Below are 20674 nucleotides of genomic sequence, written 5' to 3' on the forward strand. Positions count from 1 at the left end.
AATTATTTGAAAATTTTAGAAGATAATTACACATTCTTAACACAGACCCATCACAGTGTAGTTTATTCTCTACACACAAAAAGTGTAGTTTATTTCTCTGTATCCTTGCATAGTTTTTTTCCTTGCGTTTTGGTATTTTTTGAGAAGCCTCATTAAGAAATGTTTAATAAGATATTCTGAATTTTTACATTTGGGAGAGAGTTGTAGCTCTTGAATTTGTTGTCCAAAATCACCTGTAGAACCGTAAACTTAGAAAAGTGAGATGCTGCAAAGGTAAGCAATGTACAGATTATAATAGTGTGTAATTGACAAGCTGGTTAAAAAAGGATGATGCATTTTCTAATTAGCCCACAGTGCCTTTTCTTGGTAATTAATTAGATACTGTTATGGAAATGTCATGTTAATTAAGCAAGAAAATTGAAGTGTTATAAATCTGCAAGAGGAATGACTATTTTTGTGTATTAATGTTTTGCAGTTATCATGAAAGGGCTGATGGTAGAATATTTGTTAGATTACTGAGCTTTTGGCAGTTTTTAGCTGATGTATTCCTTGACAGTCCTTTTTTTCTAATTGATATGTTTTAAACAGACGGTTTAACTGTAGCCATTGAGGACTAATGAAGTAGGAGTCAAAAATAACCAGTCATTACAGCTGTTTAAACAAAACCTTTCAAAGTAATGTTGATCTCTATTTCAAAGTAAAGGAGAAATACTATTTTTCTGTATTTACTCAGTCTTGGATTTTGAGTGTTTAAAATGATTGCTAAGCTTAATGCAGCCATCCTTCAAGTCAGTGTTCTTTACTCCTTGAGTCAGCTAGTCTATGGGATTAAGTACTACATGGGTAGGTAGCTCAGGGTTTTCGACTTGCTCAGTAACTCTTTAGGAGGCTGAAAAATTTTAAGAATTCTGCTACTTTGAAGCATGAGTGTTGATAGTTAATGGGATACCTTTATTTAGTCCTGTTTTTGCAAGTTACAATGAAGTAAGTATGCAGATTTGACCATGTTTTCCTTTACAGGGCTAAAATCAGTACTATTTCCTCAGGAAAATTTGCCCTATTGCAAATGCTTTACAATTTTTACTTCCTGGGAATATAGCAGAAGAATATAATTTCATAGCTTTCATGTGGAATTGCAAATGCAATCCACAGTACTACATTATGTATGATATCTTTAATAGAAGAATAGAAATATTCCTAGAAGAAAAGGTAAAATATTCAGTCTTTTAGTCACAAACCCCAAGCTACTAAAGGCATTATTCACTTACAGATTCTAAACTTTAAATTGTTGAAACTTGACATTTTTTAAGAAAAAGTTCTCTGAATGTAATATCCAATGCAAAATGTAAGCCTATTATTAAATAAATATCTCTATATATTGAAGAAACTTGGAAAAATTCAGGTACTTATTTTGCTTTAGGAAATTAAAGCAAAAAACATGAATTTGCTTTAATTTCCTAAAGCAAAAAATATTCATGATAATTGGCTAAAAGTTACTTCTGGTTAGTCTTGGTAATACCTGGTTTAGAATCTCCAGAGACCCTGTCATATTAAGCAAGACATTTGATTTTTTTAAATGTTTAAAAACTCAAAACTTTATTTTTTTAAACTTATTTGACGCTGAGACAGACTAGAAGGTAATGCTTTGAATTGTCCTATGCTTAGAAAAATGTTTACTTTCTCAACCTTTGTCCCACACCACACATAAACTTTGTACATTAACCTCTGAACCTACACTCATGAAGAGGCTTCCTCACCGTGCTCTTCAGTTGTTAGCTCTGTCTCCTCTGCTGCTTGGAAAGAAGAAAGGCCAAAAATGGGAGAATAGTTTACAATGATTTACTGGAACATATGCCAACCCCTTTCTCAGGCATTAGAAAGTCTACAAAAAGCAACTCTGTGCCTTTTATTGAGTAGATACCCTGACCTTGATCCTTACCATCATGTCTTGAAACTATCTTGTTTACTGAAACTACATGGCATGTTTTTATTGTTGTAGATAGAAATGTAAAAAGGTTTCCCTTCACTTGTCTTTATTTCCTGCATTCATTTTAACAGAGTTGATTTGGAATTAACTGTAATTACATAAGGGTAGATACTATAATCTCTTGTGGCTGCTCCTTTCATTCTAGACTAGTACTAGATGACAGCACAGTTTTTAGTGTGAAATATATGTGTGGTGCTCATATGCTTCTGTCCTGGATTTTAAAGTGTTATATAGGTTACAGCCTGCCAGACCAAACTTAATTCAAGCTCTGTGTTTATAATATTGCCCAATTATCAAAGCTGGGATGTATTATCACTGCCAGGTACTCCTGCTGTCAGTTTATCTTGGCTCAACTATGGTTCTATTGGTACTTTAATATAGTGAATATATTGGATTGGGTTGTTAGTTTAACAAGCTCTCTGGAGAACACTTATGATGATGCACGTTGAGATATGCTAGGTAGCCTTAAAGTTACTAGTGTATTTGCCAAAACCTACAGAAATTCATTCACTAGAAATTTTTAAAATAATGAACTTTCAACCTAAAGATGAGGTTAATATTCTCTTATTTAATAATCCTCTAGGACATTTGTAAATATGGGGTGTCCATTCATGAGTCCCAGCCCCATTTCTTTAGGGATTTTGATTCGACAGTTTCTTCCTTCTCTTATATATAATCTTATTGGACAAATTATTTTATCCTTGGGGAGGGGGGAAGCATTTTGTTAGATAAGCCATTTTTGATTCTTATACTCTGTGCTGCTCACTGTGTTTGGGAACTCAGTGATCCTGGCCAGGTATTATGTTAGGGAATAAGAAAACATTATCAGAAGTTGGAACTAACTGGGCTGTTAATATTTATATTGTGCTCAGCTGGTTTAGAAATGTACACTAATCTCCTCCCATGCCCCCCCCCACCTATTGGGTCAAAATTTCCAGAGTCATGGCTTGGGAATCTAATATATTTAAAGTGATCCCAAGAACTTTTGGATGTTGGAAATATTTTAGTACAGTATTTTGGCACAAGTGTGTCAGTAATGTACATTTAAGACCTGTGCACATCATTGTTCTTTGTTATAATTCATATTTCATTCTCTTTATGTTATACCTCATAAAAAGTTCTTTTAAAATGTGCATTACTCTTCTTTTTAAGTTAAACACACAGTGGTCACTTGAAGAGCTTTGTTTATCATCCATTGTCCAAATAGTCATGACCCAAGAATAGATAGCATGGTGATTCTTGATCCCTGGGAGTATAACACCTGGTTGAAGATGCTGAATTCTGAAAGAATAAGGAAAAGTAAAAAAAAAAAAAATCTAGTGGAAGAGAAAATGGTAATGATACATAATATAAAGCTTTATAGATTATGAGGCCTTTTTGTGCCGATAATTCATTATAAGAATCTGGCTTATTAGCAGTTTTGCTATTCCTGTATTTTTGTTAAAGTAATTGAGGATCACTCATCCAAGATTTCTCATCAAATAAGAAATAATTGCCAGGGTTAAAATGAGTCTTCTATAAAAGCCTATACTTTTTAAGAAATAAGAATTCTTCTCTTAACAAAAGCAAAAAAACCTTAAGTGGAAGCAACAGCTATAGCATTTTATGGAGCTATAAAAGCCCAGAGGGATCTTGAACTTTAGAGGGTCCAGTTAGGTTTGTCTGAAGCTCATTGTCCCTTCATGTTGCCTATTTTCATGTCATGGTTGCCCATTTGAACTTCTAGAATTTTAGTAAGTTACACTTCATCTGGTGAGTGTGACATCTGTGGAAAAATTTTCAATTGAAATACCCTGTTCTCTGCTCTGACTTTTGAAACTCTATTTCTTCTTGCCTCCCTTTCAAATTCTTACATTTCCAGGTAATGTCAGCCAATGATGAATGTCCTTCTTTCTGATTACATATAGCATTTATTGCCTGTTTCATGTTCTTTGGCACTTGACCAGTCACTTTCCATCCAGCTCTTGATTGCTGTCATTTATTATTCTTTATTTATGTGTATAAATTTTGTCTTCCCATGAAGATTATAAGCTCCCCAACTATGAGACGAGTCTGTGGTAACATATAGTAGGTATTTGCTAAGTGTTCTTTGAAGTTAACAACGTGTACTTACTTCATTTTTTTTCCCTTTTAAAATTTCCCCTTTGTGTCTTACACCCACTAAGAATTGCCGCCATTATGGCCTTGGTATGAGAAAGAATGGGCTAATGGTGAAATTTGTAGGTGGGATCTCCAAGTTTCTCAGTGACTCTCAGTGGCATAAACTCTAGGAATGGATCTCAGAGTTCTTTCATCTTTTCTTCCTTTTTAGTGAATATTTCATTGATAAACAACTATGCCGTGTAACTATATTTCCCCTCTGCTAGTCATGGTCACCTGGGGAGCCTTTTCAAAATAAACATGTAACATTTGTCTATGTGTTGTATTCCTTTATAGTCATCACCACTACCCCTACCAGGGCATATCAAGAACCACTGGCCTTTATAGTTATTATGGTAACTTTTTAATTCAGAAGGTAGGACACGTCAGTAGGAGATGTTGGAGTATATGTATATTAATATCACCTTCAGTCCTGATTCTGAAGACTGACTTATTACATCTCTTGCATAGTCTTGAATTACACCTGTGCATCAGATCTCTGGGCCCACCAAGATTCCATAAAAGCTCTCTTCATGTCATACTTCTTATAATGAAACTAGATATTTTTCTTTGATAAGTAATGCTTTCCTTATAGTATATTAAAAAGATCCTTATTTCTTCTGCTTAGCAGTTTCTTATTTCTAATGGAGTTTCCCCCCTTTTAAATAAGTCTAGTTTTTAAATAAATTCAGAGGTAGTAATGTAACTACTGAGTCCAGTCTATGAGGAAGTATTCCTTCCTTGTCAGTCTGTGGAAGGACTCATCTTCCCAAACTTACAGGTAATTTCTTCTCACCTAGATCTGAATTCTAATTAAATTTGTATTCTTTAACTTGTTAACATTATGTGAGACTTGACTATTTTTTGTGAAAGGCGTGTTAGAATGTAAAAAGACTATGGAGCAAATTGCTGAACTAAAATTAGGGCCTTAGAATTAACCCACTGTCACCACTACCATCTTTCCTACTCCTCCTCCTGTATATTTGCAGGTTGATTCTTTCCTTTTTAGGTTTCTCTTTGTTCAAGAGCAACAAAGAGCATGTAGAGGATATGTGTCCTGACTGATGTGCCTGCCTTTCTGTTTCTAGGTGGGCCATGCACAGACACAGCTCATGTCTCGTTAATCACACCAACCAAAAGATCCTGTGGTACAGGTATGTACATCATCATTCTCACGTGAATTCATTCTTATCTGAATTCTTCACAGAAATTACCAACTGGTTCTAAGTTGATGTGTTTGCCAGGGTATTCTAATTCATTTCATCAATTTTGCAGTGATATAATGTGCTTAGTTTTGGGAGTGGAGTGTGAAGAGAGAATCAGAGTGTATTCTTGAGGGCATCAGGTTGATAGAGTTATTGCCGGCTGCTAGATCCAAAAAGGTGGATATCAAAATTTACCTACTTCCTAATATCTGAAGAATGTTATTAAGACATGAAACATTTAGAAAATGTAAATCCTTGCCCTGTTTATAGCATGTGGCTAATTTGTCTAAGTCTTAGACCTACTAAGAAAATTTTATTTGAATAATGGAGGCCAGAGGGTGAAAGAAGTTGCAGTGGTTTGTACCTGTAATCCTAGCATTCTAGGAGCCCAAGGCAGGAGGATCATTTGGGGTCAGGAGTTTGAGACCCAGCCTGAGCAAGACCCTGTCTCTACTAAAAATGGAAAATTAGCTAGGCATGGTGCCATGTGTCTGTAGTCCCAGCTACACCAGAGGCTGAGGCAAAAGGATCGGTTGAGGTTGCAAAGAGCTATGATAACACCAGTGCGTTCTAGCATGGGTGACAGAGTGAGACTCTATCTCCCCTGCCCTCACCCCCCCAATCAGTGTTTTAAGTTGATTATTATAGTATCCTAGTAGTTTTGAAAATTATTTTCTATCATTCATCTTAAAGACATGGATATGCTGAAATTGTTCTTTTCAGATGCATAGCATCCCCAAAACATTTTTGTGTATTTGTGACATTTTTATTAAACATGAAACCATGAATCTTATAGCTGTCCAAAGAGCAGTCAAAATGCCCATTGTTTCCTTAGCCTATAGCTTAATTTATTTTAAATGATATTTGCCTTTTAAAATAATGCTTCCTACAATTTAAAATATCTCAAGGATTATATTTGGAAGAGCTAAAATAATTATATTGTTTTTCTAAAGGTCACAGTCAGAGTATTTTTCATAACTTAAAAAGTCCTTAAAACTCCCCATCAGAAATAGCACAAGCTATTTCCATATACAAAATACTGAAACCTTAGCTCCTTTAAATGCTAATAGTTTGATATTAACCTCAGACTTGTCTTTGTATAGTTTCAGAATAACATCTAGACATTGAACTCTAAGGAACTTAATTTTACTCTTCTGAATGACTAACTTTGAGGCAGGGGTGTGTGAGATAGTCCTGGCATGCTTTCATCCCTCCTGTACTTAATCCCTGAGCTTCACTAGGTAGAGTTGGCTTCTTTACTTAATTGAGATAGCAGAGAACTATGCCCTGGAGTGACAGACTGTCCTTATTAGCCAGTGGGAAGTCAGAGAGCCAGCTGTCTTTTCCCTCCAGCCAGAAGATTGAAAACATTGAGAGCCCTTTGAGTTGAGATCCCAAACTTCAAATGCATGGTGTTGTTTAGTCTGTCTTCCTTTTTCTGGCTTTGGCTCTCAGGGCAGAGTTCACTGTTAGCACTATCATCTTGTTCAGGTAGTAGTCAAGGAGTGAACCTTGAACCCAGTGGGTCATCCTAAAATGTTTGTGTGTTCAGCTTAGACACAGAAGTTATAACAGGGACCTCTCCCATATCATATATATTGTCCATTTTCTAGGTAGATCTGTTCCCTTCTCTCAGATCCTATGCTATTTTGGGTATCTAAAAAATAACAATGGCAGCTGGTTGTAATCCTAGCACTCTGAGAGGCTGAGGCAGGTGGACTGTATGAGCTTAGGAGTTCAAGACCAGCCTGAGCAAGGGCAAGACCATGTCTCTACTAAAAATAGAAAAAAACTATGTTGTGGTGCAAGCCTGTTGTGACAGGGAAGAGGAGGCAAGACACCTTGACACCAAGAGTTTGAGGTTGCTGTGAGCTGTGACGCCACTGCACTCTACCTAGAGCGATGGAATGAGATTCTGTCTCATTAAATGAATAAACAAATCAATCAACAGATAGATAAGATAATGGCATTTACTGCATACTTTCTACTTGCCAGGCACTGTTCAATACCCTTCATATACATGCTCACTTAATCTTCAGTACACTTCTGCAAGATAGTTAACCATTTCTTCCTCTTTTATAGATGGAAAAAGGGGCACTCAAAAGTTAAGTATATTTCTAGAGTTAATACTATGTGTAGCTAGTAAGTAATGAAGCCAGGATTTGGACACTTATCTTTCAGATGCAAAAACTGTGTTGTTTTTTTCCTAAATCTTATTACTGCTTTTCAGATTTTTTTTATTTCCTGCTTATATTTTATTTTTTTCTTTTTATTTCATTGCTTTTGTTTTGTTCAGACAGAGTTCCACCTTATCCCCTGAGCAGAGTGCAATGGCATCATAGCTCACTGCAGCCTCAGACTTGGGCTAAGGTTGTGGGCTGTGGGCATCCCGCTGCCTCAGCCGCCGGAAAAACAGGTGCTCACTGTGGCACCCGGCTGGGTTTTTCATTTTTTTTATGAGTTGGGGTCTCACTCTCACTCAGGCAAGTCTTGAACTCCTGAGCTCAAGTGATTCTTCCTCCTCTGCCTTCCACAGTGCTGGAATAACAGGTATGAGCCACCGTGCCCTGCTGCTTTTCAGATTTTATTGTAATTATTTCTTCTCCTACCCAGACAATGGAAAAACATATCATTGAATGAAATGTGGAAAAAATGAAACACTAATTCAAAAACATAGCATATAGTGAAATAGTTTTAAAATGTGAGTCCTATAATCAGATCTGTTTTTAGATTCTAGTTTAGCCACTTACAAATTATGATTTCAAGTAAATAGTTGATGTCTGAAAATTTATTCATTTGTAAAATGACATGATAAACGTATCTCAAAGGTTTGAAGTAAGAAATAATATATATAAGTGCACATAGGTGACCTTCAATTGGTAGCTGCTATTATGGTCTTTTTTTTGGAGACAGAGTCTTGCTATGTTGCCCTTGGTAGAGTGCTGTGGCATCACAGCTCACAGCAACCTCACACTCTTGGGCTTAAATGATTCTCTTGGCTCAGCCTCTTAAGTAGCTGGGACTACAGGTGGCCACCACAATGCCTGGCTATTTTTTTTGTTGCAATTGTTGTTGTTTCAGCAGGCCCGGGCTGGGTTGGAACCCACCACTCTTGGTGCATGTGGCTAGCACTGTAACCACTGTGCTACGGGTGCAGAGCCTACTGTTATACTCTTATTAAAGATTCTGTGTTTACAGTAGCATTACCAACTAGATGTGTCAATAAACACATCAATAGGTATTTTAGGTAGAAGGAAGAATAAATTAGAAGTGCTAGCATTCTTTGCTATACCCAGTTTTATTAACTGTTTTTATTTTAATCACATTCTATGTCGCATGTTAGTATTTTGGTGGATATACCATAAGTGAGTGATAAGAGAGGCATTGCGCTCTTATTGACACATTTCTAGTCCTTCATTTGGGTGAATATATACCTTTTAACTCAAAAAAGATGGAGAATTTCTCGCTTTGAAGAAAATTAATTCAATGTACAGGTCATTTCCTAAAAAGCCTGAAGGAAAGTTGACATTTCTCAGGATGGACATTAAAGGTCATCAAGTTCAGCCTGCTGTACGTCTTCTTCAAGAAGCCTATTTTATGCCCTTTTAGACTATGCAGACTGCCTCAGCCTTAAATACTGGCCCTGACTCTAACAGAGTACAGAGCTTCCTGGTTTTGAGAGATAAATTAAGTAATTGAATTTGAGAACCACTGGTTAATTGTCTTAGTCTATCTTTCTCTCTGTCCTGCAGTCAGCAAGTTGCGCATAGTGGGGATTTTGATCATTTTTCTTCAAAATCACTGATCATTATTTTTATATTGCTGGACTGTTCCTGATAGTGTTTATATCTAAGTTCTTCAGAAGTGAGATTTATGCCTCTGTCACATGCATGAGGGGCTCTCTTAAAGCTCTCCAGGCAGATCCCACCACATGGGCCTTCTAGCATGAATGATCATGAAACAATTATCTTACAGAGGTATTATTTCTTAGGAGCCATAGAGTAAGACACTAAGTGAGGTCTTAATGACACCCACCACTGCCAATCTGTCCATATAAGGTTGGACCTAAAACAGCCTCGAGCTTAATAATTATGTATGTTAGAGAAAGGATAGTTAGGCTCCAGTTAAGTGATTCTTTAAGTCAATGATAAATTTCTATTTTGCAAATTAATTTAATAATTATATATTAATAATATATATTATTAATATATTAATAACTATATATTTAGTTCACACATATAGTTTATACATAACATATATATGTACATATACACCCACACACATAAAAATGTAGCAGAACCTCCATACTTGACCACCTCCCCACATTGTCTACCTCCTTAAATTGACTTAATTTTCACAGAATGGACATATACCACATGTACTCAATGAAGTTCCTTTTGTTGACCACCTCCATATGTTCACCAGACTGTTACAGTCCTTGGGTGGTCAGCTTACAAAAGTTTTACTGTATATGCATATTAAAGGTACATTATGACATAATTTAAAAAGGAGTATTCAGTGAAAAAATGATAGTGCTCTTTTCTTCAGTAAACAGGTTGTTTCTTTTTTAGTTATTTGAAAATTAGATCTGAAGGTTAGTGTCAGACCCATTATTATGTGGTTTAGTAAGTTGATTAATTGACTTCCATTTATATTTCAAGTGATTACTGTTTTGATCAGGTAAAGGGTATTATAATTTAGAGGGATATAGCAGTGTAGAGGATTTTGATCTGTTGCTATTAAAATGAGAGAGGGTACTTTTTTTAAGAAATTGCTGTGAAATAACTATAAGTCTAAGAATTGCAAAAAGTACCTGTAGTAACAAATGAAAAATTAGTTTGTCCTGTGAGTTAGATGGGAAAAATGCTGGTTTTTAGTCATACAAAACTATTAACAGTTAAACTCAGCATAACTTAAGATTAAAAAAATAGCAACAGAATCATTTTGGTATTTAAGCAAACAAAAATCAGTCAGGGGAGCAGGGTGTGTGGTTGCCCCCACTCCACCCTACCCCTGCTGTCTTTTTAGAGTTCTGGGATATTCACAATCAACAGAGTTGAAAAGTACTGCCAAGTCCCAAGCTGCTTTTGGTTAGAATTTGAGAGTTAAAGCGTATCACACCTTCAGATTACTAGACAGTTTATATTTCTTCAAAGAGCGCAGAATGTTTTCTACATGTTCCTTGTTAATTCTCACAACATTTCTGCCAAGAACAAGTATATTGTGAAGGAAAGACTTTGCTTTCTTTGGCTACAAATCAACAGAAGATTACCGTTTGTCCTTCTTTCTAACCATCAAGTTATACCTTTAGCTGTAATCTGGTCATCTCTTTTCGGTAATTTTTGCTTGGAGGATATTTAGGTGGCTATCTTCATCACATGATTATGTTTAAAATGCCTTGTGGGAAGGAGGGAAGTATGTCATCTTTTAATCAGATTTCCTATTTAAAGACCTGCTATGTGACCTTTTAAAATAAGACTTAACTTGCCAAATTATAACAGAAGTTATTTTATATTTCTCTTACTACAGTTTACATTGATAAACCTTAAAATTTAAGCTGTAATGGACAGAAAGAACCATGACTAGTCTTTACTTGTAGGAATAATCTCTGTCCAGCAGGATCAGTGATAAGCCTAAGAACTGTGCTCCTCTGGTGGGGTATGGGGCATCATCCAGGAGGGCATTGACTAGCTCTTAGCTCTTAGGTTGAATATATCAAGGGACAGACCTTTTAACATATAAAAAAAGGAAAATGCTCCCTCCCTAGGTAATTGCCTACTCTTTTCTTTTTGAGACAGGGTCTCACTCACTCAGGCTGGAGTGCTGTGGTATGCCCATAGCTTGCTGTAGCCTCAGAATTCTGGGATGAAGCATCCTCCTACCTCTGCCTCTTGAGTATCTGGGACCATAGGAATGTGCCACAATGCCTGCCTATTTTTTAATTTTTCTTTTTCTTTTTCTTTTTTTTTTTTTTTTTTGAGACAAGGACTTGCTGTGTTGCCCAGGCTGGTTTTAAACTTCCAACTTTGGGTGGCGCGTGAGGCTCAGTGAGGAGGGCACTGGTCCGAGCCAAACTGCAACAACAACAACAAATTCCTGGGTGTTGTGGCGGGTGCCTGTAGTCCCAGCTACTCAGGAGGCGGAGGCAAGAGAGCTGCCTAAGCCCAAGAGCTGGAGGTTGCTGTGAGTTGCAGTGTCGTAGCACTCTACTGAGGGTGACAAAATGAGACTCTGTCTCTAAAAAAGAAAAAAGTTAAACTTCCAACCTCAACAGCAGGGGTTCTCAAACTTTTTAAACAGGGGGCCAGTTCACTGTCCCTCAGATGGTTGGAGGGCCAGACTGCGGACCCCAGGATGAGTCGGCTACTAAGCAGGACAGGCAGCGGCGGCAAAAACACCCAGCCAGCCAGATAAATGTCCTAGGCGGGCCGCATGTGGCCCCTAGGTCGTAGTTTGAGGACACCTGCTCAACAGTCCTTTCACCTTGACCTCCCAAAGTGCTGGGATTATAAGCTTTAAACACTGTGGCCAGCCTGGTTGCCTATTCTTTAAGGCTTTATTTTGTCTTTTCATTTTATAGTCCCTTTATTTCTGAAATTAAAATAAAAAATTCATGGACAGGTTTTTATACACTTGATGACATTGTCAACAGACTTTTGCTCCACTGTATCTATATTCACTTTTACTCTTCCAGGAAATAGTTTGAGTAGATAATACTCTCTGATGGACTTGAAAATGATAGTTACGGCTCGGCGCCTATGGCTCAACCGGCTAAGGCGCCAGCCACGTACACCTAAGGTGGCGGGTTCGAATCCCCAGCCCGGACCCGCCAAACAACAATGACGGCTGCAACCAAAAAATAGCCAGGCGTTGTGGCGGGCGCCTGTGGTCCCAGCTACTTGGGAGGCGGAGGCAGGAAACTCGCTTGAGCCCAGGAGTTGGAGGTTGCTGTGAGCTGTAATGCCATGGCACTCTACCCAGGGGGACAGCTTGAGGCTCTGTCTCAAAAAAAAAAAAAAAAAAAAAAAAAAAAAAAAAAAAAAAAAAAGAAAATGATAGTTAAAAAAATTCTGTGTGTGTGTTTAATATGATTATAATTAGTAGAGTAGCAAATAAAATAACCATACATAGCATAAGGGAGCTGTAGTGTTGCCTGAGATAACGCAAATGAGAGTAGAGACTGTCCCATTAAGCATCAGGACTTTCTACTCTAAGAAACATGTGAATTCAGTTTTACTGCATATCCCTTGCCTGGTTATGTTCCCTCCTTCCCTCACTCCTCCCTTCCCTCCCTTCTTTTCTCCCTCCCATGTTTATCTTTTTGCATCACTTATTTTCCTTTCAATGTGATGAAAATGACATGAACTATTGAAAGAATAGCCTTGTATTGATTGTTTCTTTTCTTGCCCCCCACCCCAGACCTTTTCTTTACTCACTTCTTTTGGGTAGTCTGCTTGTAATATTATTATCTGTTTTTACAAAGATAAGAGAAGAAAGGGCCTCTCACTTATGAGTTAAGAGAATATTGATGGGCTGAACACTTTTACATCAGTCTTCAGAAGCCAGTTAAAGGGAAATGTTTCCTTACTGTTACCTTACCAAGATGTTTATATTATATAAGATCTTTTAAATTGATTCAGAAGCTAAAGGGTGTTGGTTTTAAATCAGAGGTGGCCTTGTAAATCTTAGAAATACCTACAGTTGTATGTTGTAGCTCCTGCTAGAGTCAATATCCATGGAAACATTTCAACCAATACATTCAATCCTGGAGAGTTTAGTGGCTACAAACTACCTTGGTCAGTATTACATGGCTATAGGTGGTGATTCGGAGGAGACTTCACATCTTCCTGTGGTCTGTGGAGTTTTAAAGGAAGATGGCTTTGGGTGTGAGCTCAGCTGTGTAATTCACTTCCTTTTTTCTTTCTTGTTGGTCCTTCAGGTATTGCTCTTCCCTCGGGTCTGCAGTATCAGCATTTGAGGCAGAAAATTAGAAATTTGACCTACTTATGTAATATGCAAGTTCCCATCAGGAGAATATTAAGGAAGATATAAACCTTTCATTTTTTTATTAGCATTTAATGTAACCATTGAAGAAAGATCAAAACAGTAAATCTGTCATAGCAAGGAAAAAGTATTTTAAAAAATGCTTTATCTCATGCATTCATCATCTTGGGTCCTGGGGGAAGGCCCTGGGGCAGGGGGCAAAATTAATATCAAATATTTGGCAAGATTGCAAAATTTTCTCTAATCAGAAAGGAGCTATCTTGTGTTGCTTTGCCACAGGAAAAAACAAAAGCAGTTCTCACCCAAGTCATCGTGGTATATCATAGTGGCTGCTTACTGGCAGTATGTGGGTCTTGGTTATTGAGTGGGAGATGGGGGAAGGGAAACAACCTGCTAAATGCTTTCTCTTGGCTCTTTTTTCCCCCCTGTAAAAACTTTGATCAGTCTATTTCAGTTGTTTATGTTGAAGGATAGAATGAGGGAGTGACACCATATAATTTGATGATTTGATACTCAATATACAAATAATATGAGATTAAAAGCACCTCATGTAGTGTATAAATTTCAGAAAGGTCAAGTAAAGCTTACTGTCTTTTAATTCTGGCCCTAAATGAGAGTTAGGTCCCATTTCCCCAGATTGCTGTATTTGTGCTGTGGGCCACCTCAGCATCTATTCATAATATGTAAGTTTGCTGGATTTAAAGTCAAATATTGTTTCAGAGGCTTATTTGGGTTTTACTCAGGAGAAGCAAGGGTTCCCCTTTGGAGAAAAGTCTGAATATAAGTGAATATCAAGAATATTAATACCAGTCTAATTAAGAGGAATTTTTGAACTTGAAAAATGAAAATGCTGTCTAATATAAAAAGGAAAAGAAAGCATGATATGGCTTGTGGCTATTTTGGAGATGTGTGTTATGTAAGAAGCCTAGACTGTGGGGTTGAGCTTCTTAGGGTCCACATCCTTTGTGCAAATTCAGTTTGCTTAGATAGACAAATGCAGTTTTAGCTGGGTGTCTTTTGTTCTAGTTTTTACATTTATGGTCATTTATTTTGTCATAGCTTGTATTCTTACCAAGGAGAAAGAGCCCTGAACTTCCATTAATTAGGTGTTCTATTGCTCCACTGGGGCAAAAGGCCTGAGCCAACACAATTTAAAAAGAATATCAAAGGAATTTAATACCCTTCTTCCCTTTAAAGCTTTTGTGGTTTGGGGGCTTTGTTTGTTGGTTTGTTTGTTTGGTGGGGCTAGGTAGGTCTGGGAAGTGCCTTTCAGGTGCTGCCCCGTGGCCTGTGTGTGTGCCTGTCAGAGGGCAGCGTGTTAAAAATGAAGCCTTCCCAAAGCAGTCTAACCAGGAGGAGCATGATAGAACAGCCACAAAGCTGCATTGTAAATCATCTGAGCCTTGCAATGATACTGCCCATTAAGGAGATTTTTTTATTTTTTGCCCTACTCAGTTCCTGGCTATACTAATAGAACAGCGCATCAAGCAAGGCTGTAAATAAAAGTTATTACCTAATAGGTGGGTGCCGAAGTGGAACGGACGGAGCTGAAGCCTGGAGGCCTTATTACTGCTCATCAGCAATTATAAACAGGATAAAGTGTCTGGGACTTGCGCTGATGCAGCGAGGGCTAATAGAGGCTGGGGATGACACTGGGCCATGATAGGATGATGTATGCTGATGGGTTTTTACTGTCTCATCTTGCTGCTTGCTTCCAAGACAAGTTGTGTTATCCGTTTTCCTGCTTGCTCATCTGTCTGAAGAGATAGTCCCATTGCCTGTCCTGCCAGCAGGTGGGCTGGCATTTATTCCTCCTCATACCTATGTCTGCTTCCAAGGCACCCTCCCTCCCCCATGAAGAGTCTTCAGAAATATTTCATCATCATGGGCGATTAAAGCTGTAATCTTATTGTATTGCCTGCCATCATAGTTATAGATCATACCTTCAGAAGTGGTTGCTTACCTGGAATATAGAACCAGCTGAGACGCTGTGGTTAGTAAGCCAGTGCAGCACTTTATTAAAAGACCACTGTGACAGAGTCCTGTTTTCATTTCTGTAGGAACATGCAAGAGAAGTGATAAACATGCATCTTGCCCCAGGAGCTTATACCATAAAGAGAGAATAAGTATAGAAACAAATACAACTAATTTCAGCTTTAGGGAGCAAAAGATGTAACTTACCTTTATTTCAAAAAGTGCAGACAGGAAGGATAGATTATGCCAGTCATTATGAGCAAACATAATACTAGCATGGTCTTTTTCTTTTAAAGAATTGCCTTCTTAGGGAAATGCTTAGAGTTCAGTTCTTTAGAGTCACTGGGAGGTGTTAAAGGAATACCAGAATGTGGAAGGGAAGTGTAATACTAGGACAGTATTTTCAAATGAATGGCAAACTTTAGGTATAACTTGGCAATGCTTTTTTTTTTTTTTTTTTTTTTTGAGAGACAGAGCCTCAAGCTGTCCCCCTGGGCAGAGTGCCGTGGCATTACAGCTCACAGCAACCTCCAGCTCCTGGGCTCAAGCGAGTCTCCTGCCTCCGCCTCCCAAGTAGCTGGGACCACAGGCGCCCGCCACAACGCCCGGCTATTTTTTGGTTGCAGCCGTCATTGTTGTCTGGCGGGTCCGGGCTGGGGATTCGAACCCGCCACCCTAGGTGTACGTGGCTGGCGCCCTAGCTGGTTGAGCTATAGGCGTCGAGCCGGGCAATGCTTTTGACTAACACTTAACTCATCTAGTACTTGGGAAAATTGAGATATGCCTCTGTTCAGCCTTGATCACTCAGCTTCACTAAATCACAATAATTAGACCTTTGAGATAGGAGAAATTTGTAGTAGAGCCACAGAGGAATACTTTTGAAAAAGGCTTACCAGTTTGATTCAGGAGTTAATGAGCATTCTGATAGTTCATTTGTTTGTCGCTTGTGCCTTTAAATGAATGTAATTCTTCATTTAGTACCTTTGAAACTAACCTATCAGGATACTTCCTACTGTTAGAAAAATGGTAGTTATTCTCTGATGCCTTAAGTTATACCCAGATTTACCTCATTTTATAGAACCTTGATATGTCACAGTCTCAATGTTGCATACTCCATAAACTAAGAGTTAATTTTATAGGAAAGTCCTTCGGTCCTGTAAAATGCCTTACTATTGGGTTAATGTAAATAGCTTTTTGTCCTTTTGCTTATAAAGTAATATTTGACTTACAAAAGAAGTCAAATCTTATTTATTTGGAGAGTTTTCTGGGAATAGTACTCACAGAATGGAGAAAGAGAGATGACTGAGAAAGGTATTTTAAAAGAATAATTGGCAGGCTTTGGTGGCTGATAGGAGTTGGCTGAAGAAAGAATGCAAAGTATAAACATAGAAACAAAGACATAACAAAGGAGCAGGGAAGGATTAGGAAGAAAAACTAGTTGAAACTTTTCAGTTTCAAGTAAATTTTAGATTATCGTAGTCTTGTAGAAAATTATAAATATGGGCCTATTTTGGAAATTATCAATCAAGAATAGAGATTAAAGCTGTATGAACTGGCAAGGGAATGAATACAGAAGAACAAGGGGCTAAGGACAGTACACAGGAGGCAGGAAAGAGAAAGAAAAGAGTTAGTCAGGAAGCTAAAGAAAGGAGAAAGCTTCCTACAGGATCATGAAAGATGCATGAGAGGAGGGGCCAGGGGAATATACGGACTAAGGAAAGCTGGTGCTTATGGCTAGCATAAGATTTTGGAAAACCTGGCTTGGCGCCTGTAGCTCAAGCGGCTAGGGTGCCAGCCTCATACACTGGAGCTGACGGGTTCGAATCCAGCCCAGCCAGGCATTGTGATGGGTGCCTGTAGTCCCAGCTACTTGGGAAGTTGAGGCAAGAGAATCTTAAGACAAAGAGTTTAAAGTTACTGTGAGCTGTGATGCCACAACACTCTACTGAGGGCAACAGCTTGAGACTCCGTTTCAAAAAAAAAAAAAAGATTTTGGAAAACTTGAAAGAAATTTGTATAATATAGTGAGAAACCAAAGCCTGAGGTCATTAAGAAGGCTCCTTTAAAAATTTTTTTCAATAAAATTTTTTAAATCTCTGATTAATATAAGGGTACATATGATTAGGTTACATGGTTTGCATTTGTTAGGTAAAGTCCGAGTTGTAGTTGAGCTCCTCACCCAGGAGGTGTGTTATATACCCCTACATGGGGCCTGATAGTTAAGAGCTTACCAAGCCCCCTCCATCTCTCCCCTCATCTTGAATTTAATTGTGTTTTTCCTTTGTGCGAGCATGTAGTTGTTCATCTACTAGTTTTATACTAGTATTGAGTACATTGGATACTTGCTTTTCCATTCTTGTGATGCTTTACTTAGAAGGATGTTCTCCATCTATCTTTATGGCTGAATAGTATTCCACAGTATATGTGTATTACAGTTTATCCATTTGTGAGTTGATGGGCACTTTGGTTGTTTATGCATCTTTATGATTATGAATTAAGCTGCTATAAACATTCTAGTACAAATGTCCTTGTGGTAAAATAATTTTGTTTTGTTCTGATTAGATACATAGTTATGGGATTACTGAGTCAAATGGAATGTCTACTTTTAACTGTTTCAGAATTCTCTATACTTATTTTTAAAAAGGCTATATTAGTTTACAGTTCTACCAACAGTATATAAGTGTTCCTTCTCTCCACATCGACACCAGCATCTGCAGCTCTAAAATCCTTCTTTCTTTCTTTCCTTCTTTCTTTCCTTTTCTTTCTTTCTGTGTCTGTCTGTCTTTGTCTTTCTTTTGTCTGTCTGTCTTTCTTGACAAAGTCTCACACTGTCACCCAGGCTAGATCTAGCTCACAACAACCTCAAACTCCTGGGCTTAAGCAATCCTCCTGCCCTAGTCTCCCAAGTAGCTGCAACTACAGGTGCCTGCCACCATTCTCAATTAATATTTCTAATTTTAGTAGAGTTGGAGTCTCACTTTGCTCAGGCTGGTCTTAAACTCCTGAGCTCAAGCCATCTTCCCACTTCAATCTCCCAAAATGCTAGGATTACAGGCATGAGCTACCATGCCTGGCCTAACAGTGCTTTTGATAACAAGGAAATAAAGGCAGCACAGAAAAATTATTTATTAAGGAGTTAGTCAAACCATTAAAAATTATTAATAGTGGTGGTTGGAAGTAGAGATAGGGTCACAGCATTTTTTGATGTGGAGAAGGTCAAGACAGGGAAATGTACAAACAGGTACTTGAGACAAGATGAACGAGGGGGTTCATGCTAGAAGGTGGTCAACATTTTCTGACTAAAGAAATTAATAATACCCATCAGCTATAAATAGCATTAGAGAGCTGTGGTTGCAGTGAGAAAACTGTTATGGACTTGAGGAGAGCAAATAGGTTCTCTAAATAGTAGCTAATCCAAGCTGTCATTAAATAGTTCAGATTTGTAATGGGCAAAGTGATGCTTCATCTGAGTACTACATTCAGTCCAGAACAAAAGAACAAAGAGAGAACAAGTGGTGCTCACTTCGTTTTTTAATCATAAGTTTTCTCTTCTTTCTTTTTCTTTTCTTTTCTTTTCTTTCTTTCTTTTTTTCTTTTCTTTTTTTTTTTTTTTACAAAAGTAACACATAATAGCCTATCATACCACAGAATAGTTTAGATGAGAAAGTGATAGTCTGGAGACAGTCCAGACTATCACTTGGCCCACAAAAGTGACCAGGTTTTCTCTGAAAAGTATGTGTTTTAGTGCTTTCATTCTTGGGTTATTTTGTAACTGTGGAAGATAAAAAAATGCTTAAAGCTCTGTTTTTTGAGACATCAACTGTTATGAAATATGAAGATTTAACTTACACTATATCTCATCCCAGTGTTTGGTATTTTATTATTGGTTTTCATTTTTCTCTTTCTTGATCCATCAACTTTCAGTACCATCTCTTAGTATGGATTTCATATCTCTGATTAGAGATACTTTCTCATCATACTTCCTATCAGCTGTAGTTGTAATTTTTATATTGTCATGGTTGTTAATTATAGGTTGAGTATCTCTTATCCAAAATGCTTGGGACCAAAAGTATTTCAGATTTCAGGGTTTTTTTTGGATTTTGGAATGTTTATAGTATACTTACCAGTTGATCATCCCAGATCCCAAAATTTGAAATGTGATATGTACCAATGAGCATTTCCTTTGAGCAACATGGCCCAGAGTTCCAAAAGTTACAGATTTTGAAGCAGTTCAGATTTCAGATTTTCAGATTAGGGATATTCAATCTGTATTTACATCCAGGCTGTAACTGCAAGCAGATCTTTCATGTTGTGCCTATGTGTTGTTTCTAAAACTTGAAAGCCAACAAATATTATGACTCTGTAAATGTTTTTGAAAATGTTTTTGAATATGTTTTTACCCTATCAGGCCATCAAGTTATATGCTAAGAATAAATTTCATTTTCTATGGGTCTAATGTCTGGTCTCTGGGCCATTGAAAGAGAATATTCCTACAGCAGTGCCAATTAGTTCTTTGCTGTTCCATCAGGTGCTCAAAAAATCAGGCCTCACTTTTGCTTGCTTTACATTTGGATTATAACTCTTTGATACACTTCTTTCTCTCCTTGACATTTATATTAGCCCTTCTTTTTTTCCTGCAGTATTTGGTTGTATGTTACTACTTCCATTTTAACTCTTGATAGCTTATACTTGGGACCTCCTTCCTGGAGCCCACCATCTTTCTGCTGCAGTTGGGACTAGATGTTCTTTAATCCTACTGTGTTACCCTAGAATTTCCCTTAATTGCTCACATTTTCTTACTTTATTCTTTCATTTTTCCAAGTATGTCTCCAAGTTAAGTGCCTAAGAAAAGCAGTGTTGGTGTTCTTGAATGTCTGAAAATGTCTTTCCTACTTCCATCTTGATGAAAAGTTTGTGTGAGAAGTCTTGAATGAAAACCATTGCTTCCTGTGTTCTAGTGTTTCATGTAATTATGAGAAGTTGGATGCCACTAATTGTCACTTCCATAAGTAATATATGGTGGGCCTCCTTTTTTCCCACGTAAGATGGTGAATACTTGCTAGGCCTCTTAGATCTGAAAAGTGATGCCCTTCTTCAGCTCTAGAAGTCTTTGATATTTCCCCAACCAACTTTCTCTTCTCTTTCTGGAACTCTTATAATTTATATACTAGACCTACTTTGTTGATCATCTTTCTCTTCATTCCTTTCAGGTAGTCCTTTAACTCCTCTGTTTTCTAGGTTATTGTGTTGACTTTGACTTCCAACTTTTCTTTTGCTTTTATCTCAATAATCGGCTCGGCGCCTGTGGCTCAAGCGGCTAAGATACCAGCCACATACACCTAAGGTGGCGGGTTCAAATCCAGCC

The 20674-nt window shown here is 37.7% G+C and overlaps 1 protein-coding gene across 1 annotated transcript in view; it reads left to right on the forward strand.

The window, feature by feature from the left end:
* The window catches only part of ZFAND3 (zinc finger AN1-type containing 3), a 376393-nt gene that overhangs the window by 306613 nt on the left and 49106 nt on the right, over positions 1–20674 (forward strand). Inside the window, exon 4 of the mRNA XM_003789161.2 lies at positions 5215–5280. Coding sequence (XP_003789209.1) covers positions 5215–5280 — 66 coding nt within the window. The remainder of the gene's footprint in view (positions 1–5214; positions 5281–20674) is intronic.

This window comes from Otolemur garnettii, unplaced genomic scaffold, assembly GCF_000181295.1.
Source record: "Otolemur garnettii isolate 467f Iridium unplaced genomic scaffold, OtoGar3 scaffold00031, whole genome shotgun sequence".
In the NCBI taxonomy this organism is placed as follows: Eukaryota; Metazoa; Chordata; class Mammalia; order Primates; family Galagidae; genus Otolemur; species Otolemur garnettii.